The 4,415-nt window shown below is 37.5% G+C and overlaps 1 protein-coding gene across 1 annotated transcript; it reads left to right on the top strand.

The window, feature by feature from the left end:
* Window positions 1-2,998: 2,998 nt before the first annotated feature.
* Window positions 2,999-3,949, top strand: LOC142108283 (olfactory receptor 12D1-like). The gene has a single exon (XM_075191923.1). It carries the CDS (start codon window positions 2,999-3,001, stop codon window positions 3,947-3,949), a length of 951 nt encoding a protein of 316 aa, XP_075048024.1.
* The last annotated feature ends 466 nt before the right edge of the window (window positions 3,950-4,415 follow it).

Raw genomic sequence — 4,415 nt, 5'->3', positions numbered from 1 at the left:
CCCCAGATGTTAGATTTAATAATACAAAACCAAAAACAACTGGACATCACTCACCTGTTACACACTGACATGCCCCTTGCTCCCTACCAACTTTTCTCACATAGATATTCCCACTTGCTATTCTCACCCCTATTCTGCGAGCATCGTTTTTTTGTGGCCCTCTCTTTCTGCCCCCTTATTTTTCTGTAGCCCTCTCTTTCTGCCCCACTCATTTTTCTGTAGTCCTCTCTTTCTTCTCCCTTGTTTTCCTGTAACCCTCTTTCTGCGCCCCGTCATTTTCCTGTAGCCCTCTTTCTGTGCCCCTTCATGTTTCTGTAGCCCTCTGTCTGCGCCCCCTAATTTTCCTGTAGTCCTCTTTCTGCGCCCCCTCGTTTTTCTGTTGCCCTCTTTCTAAGCCTCCTTGTTTTTCTGTAGCCCTCTTTCTGTGCCCCCTCATTTTCCTGTAGCCCTCTTTCTAAGTCCCCTCATTGTTCTGTAGCCCTCTTTCTGGGTCCCCTTGTTTTTCTGTAGCCCTCTTTCTGCGCACCCTCTCTTACTGCGCACCCACCCCGCTTTCTGTAGTCTGTACTTACCTTCTATGCTTCTTTTCACTCTTCTCAGCTTGATCGCGGGTCCTCTTGCTGACAGCGTCATGATGTCATAGCCGGAAGCAGAATACACACAGATGCGGTGCTGCACTGTATAGCACCGCAGAGATATAAGAAAAAAGAAAAAAAAAGGTGCCGGAACGTCGTTTGGAGCGTTCAATGACAAAAAATGCCCTGAAAATATATATAAATAAGCTTAAGTCATTCCAGGCCATGTTGTTTCAGTTAAAATTACAATGCTTAATTTAATTAGAACATGCAATGTAAGGTCTAAACACACTTCCCAATGAGCTGTTGGATGCTGTGGCTGAATGACAGGATGTGGCAGGGCACCACTGGAGTGTTGGGATGATGACTGCATACAATGGCAGGTGTGGGCATTGTCCAACTGCATTTTCCATCCATCCAGGCTGATATCAGACAGTGTCCAATCACATGTTGATCAGGAGCGACGGCCCTTTCAGAACCATATACACTTTGGTTTCAAGCCAATTAGGTCTAAAATGGTCTAGTTGGTTGTGAAAATAAAATAAAATATGAGCACATTTATGTTACTAGGAAAAAAGAAATTAAAGATACTCATTACTATAACCAGGATTCAATATTAAAATATTTACTGAGGATTTTTGATCAGACACTTTGTATAAACAGATATATGCTAAATGACACTTAGGGCTAGATTTACTAAGCTGCGGGTTTGAAAAAGTGGGGTTGTTGCCTATAGCAACCAGTCAGATTCTAGCTGTCATTTTGTAGAAAGTACTAAATAAATGAAAGCTAGAATCTGATTGGTTGCTATAGGCAACATCCCCACTTTTTCAAACCTGCAGCTTAGTAAATATACCCCTTAAACTTTAATTTATATTAGGTTAAGCTTTAACTCAGTTAGCTCATTGGGCCTGATTCATTAAGGAAAGAAAAGCAAAAAGATGAGTAACCTTGAACCTTGGCAAAACCATGTTACAATGCAAAGGGGTGCAAATGAGTTTATTTTACACATAAGGAGAATACTGGCTGTCTTTTTTCATGCAGGATGCAAATACTTGATAGCTTTATTTGTACACTGACATTAAAAGTTCACCTAGGACATTCTCTACCCCAATTATAAATCTACACACACATTTCAAATTTACCTCCCCCCTCCAATGCAACATGGTTTTGGCAACGTTCAAAGTTACTCATTTTTTTTGCTTTACTTTCTTTAAAGAACCAGGCCCATTGAGTTATAAATGTATATTTCAATTTTTGAAGCAAAATTAAACCTTAAATAGCGTCGTCAAAGAGTACAGTTTTTTTAAATGTGTTTTAAGTATTCTAATTTTTTCTTTACTTGATATTTAAGACTGACCAATCAGGCTTAGATTACAGATAGAAGCACATGCATAAACAGGTTATTACATAGTGGTGTGATAAATGATTAGTGAAAGTTGTTATTTCAATGAATGTCTTCTACAGGGCTTACCACCAGCATCAGACAGGATATAAAAAAGAGGAATGAAGGAATGTTCTTGAGCACAGCAGTAGATTTAAATAAAACATATTTTATTCAGGTTAGGTACATTACAAAAAACATGGAAGATAACAGTAAGATGGGAGTGAAAGAAAGTCCAAGCTGTTATCCTGTTGTAGGACGAGCTCTATGATTTTTAACTGTAATGTTGGACGCACCACAAAGTTTAGGTTTAATTCAGAAGTGATTTATAGGTAATATGTAAATTGTGTATTAGACAAGAAGAGGTCTCTCTGGAAAAAATGGAAATGGTATTTGCAGGCAGCTATGAAGACTGTGGGAGTGAAATAGATAATTTTGTAGAAAATTAGCTGAAAAGACTCCAACATGCAAAAAATGCAATGATTTAGATGTATCGCCAAAACTAAATATGAATAATATTTTGCCAGTCAACTATAGGTCAGAAAACTAACTAATGGCCAGTTTTTTATATTTCATTGCTTTGTCAATTAACCATAAGTGTCTGCAAGTGAGAAGTGAGCATTAAAGCATTATATATATATATATATATATATATATATATATATATATATATATATATATATGCAAACATTTTTCATTTATTTTAAATGAATAGTAGATAGTTTGTTGACTGCAAAACATGCTGCTAGAGACATCTGAATCATTTTATAATTATACACATGTCTCTCTAGGAGCAGTTGAAGTAGTGAACCCCATTGGATTTAATTACATTGCAGTTCTAGGACATAAAGAAAAGCTGATAAGTAAGTGGCACCAACCTTGGTAAGTATGGTCCTCAGCCCGTCACCACCACAATGCCCATTACTTTGTCAGAATTGAGGCATCGTGTAACAAACTTTAGTCAACATGAAAACAAATAATTTGACAAAAAATAATGTATTTTCCTTTGATTGCTTTTTCACTGCATCCCAGGAATGTAATGGGCTTGGAAAATTACACATGTGTCACAGACTTTGTCTTGCTGGGCTTGACAGACCTCACCATGCTACAAGTGACCTTGTTTGTGTTTTTCTTGATGTTTTATATAATAAACTTGTTAGGTAATTTCTCTATCATGGTCATAACCATTATGGATCCCAACCTACACACTCCCATGTATTTCTTTTTGTGGAATTTGTCATGTCTTGACATCTGCTGTTCTTCTGTGACTGTTCCAAAGATGCTCATTGATTTCATGACCCCAGAAAAGACCATTTCTTTTGCAGGCTGTATCTTACAAATACATTTCTCCCATTTCCTGGGTAGCACAGAAGTTATTCTCCTTACAGCAATGTCATATGACAGATATGTGGCCATAGGCAATCCTTTGCGTTATTCCATCATTATGAATAGTAGAGTTTGTCGATATGTGGCATTAAGTTCATGGATGGCTGGTTATTTCCACTCTCTGTTACACACGCTGATGACTGCAAAGCTTCCGTTTTGTGGGCCAAACTTGGTGAAGCATTTTTTCTGTGATATTAAACCAGTGATAAAGTTGGCTTGTACTGACACTTCTCTAAATTTGAAACTTCTTACAAGGGTCACTGGAACCATAACCACATCAACTTTACTACTAACTCTTCTTTCTTATATATTCATCAGCAAATATCTCCTAAAGATACAGACAGCAGAAGGCCGAAAACGTGCATTCTCCACATGTAGTGCTCATCTTACAGTTGTCTTTCTCCTATATGGAACAGCTATTTTTACCTACTCACGACCACCCACACAAGATTCTTTAGATGAAGATCGTGCTGCTGCCGTTCTGTTTACTGTCATAACTCCAGCATTAAACCCAATTATATATACACTGAGGAACAAAGATATGAAGAAATCGATGAAGAAATTTGTGAAGAATTTACAATTTAGCCTTGCATGCAAAAAATAGCAAGTTGTATAAGTTGACCACATTGAATAAACATTTAGGTGCCAGATAATGACATTAGTTTTGCTAAAAGCCTGTTTTTTCCCCATTTACTAATAACATTATTACAATGGTATACTGGTATATAGTTGATAAGGATTGGAAAATATAATAGTCCATTATGTACACCCTTTATAAACTGCAATTGGGGTGATCCAAAGGAAAACAAAACCCGGGTGCAACAGTTATAAGATTAGCCTAATAGGGGGGAGAAACGTCACCAAAAATGGTAATTTGATAAATTCCCTGTGTCACTCACAATCATAATACCCTCTTAATCATAGCATAATAGCCTTTATTAATTTTAGCAACAGACAACCCATATGAATACCCACTGAAAAAACAGACCAGGGGCGTGGCTTGGACGCCATTACGACCAGAAGCTGTGTGGTGGATCTCCTCCTTGAGCTCTCCGTTTTCCACATTAAAG

The sequence above is a fragment of the Mixophyes fleayi genome, chromosome 12 (assembly GCF_038048845.1).
Source record: "Mixophyes fleayi isolate aMixFle1 chromosome 12, aMixFle1.hap1, whole genome shotgun sequence".
NCBI lineage: Eukaryota > Metazoa > Chordata > Amphibia > Anura > Limnodynastidae > Mixophyes > Mixophyes fleayi.
The sequence above is the reverse complement of the archived record's forward strand: the minus strand, read 5'-3'. Positions and strand labels throughout refer to the sequence as shown.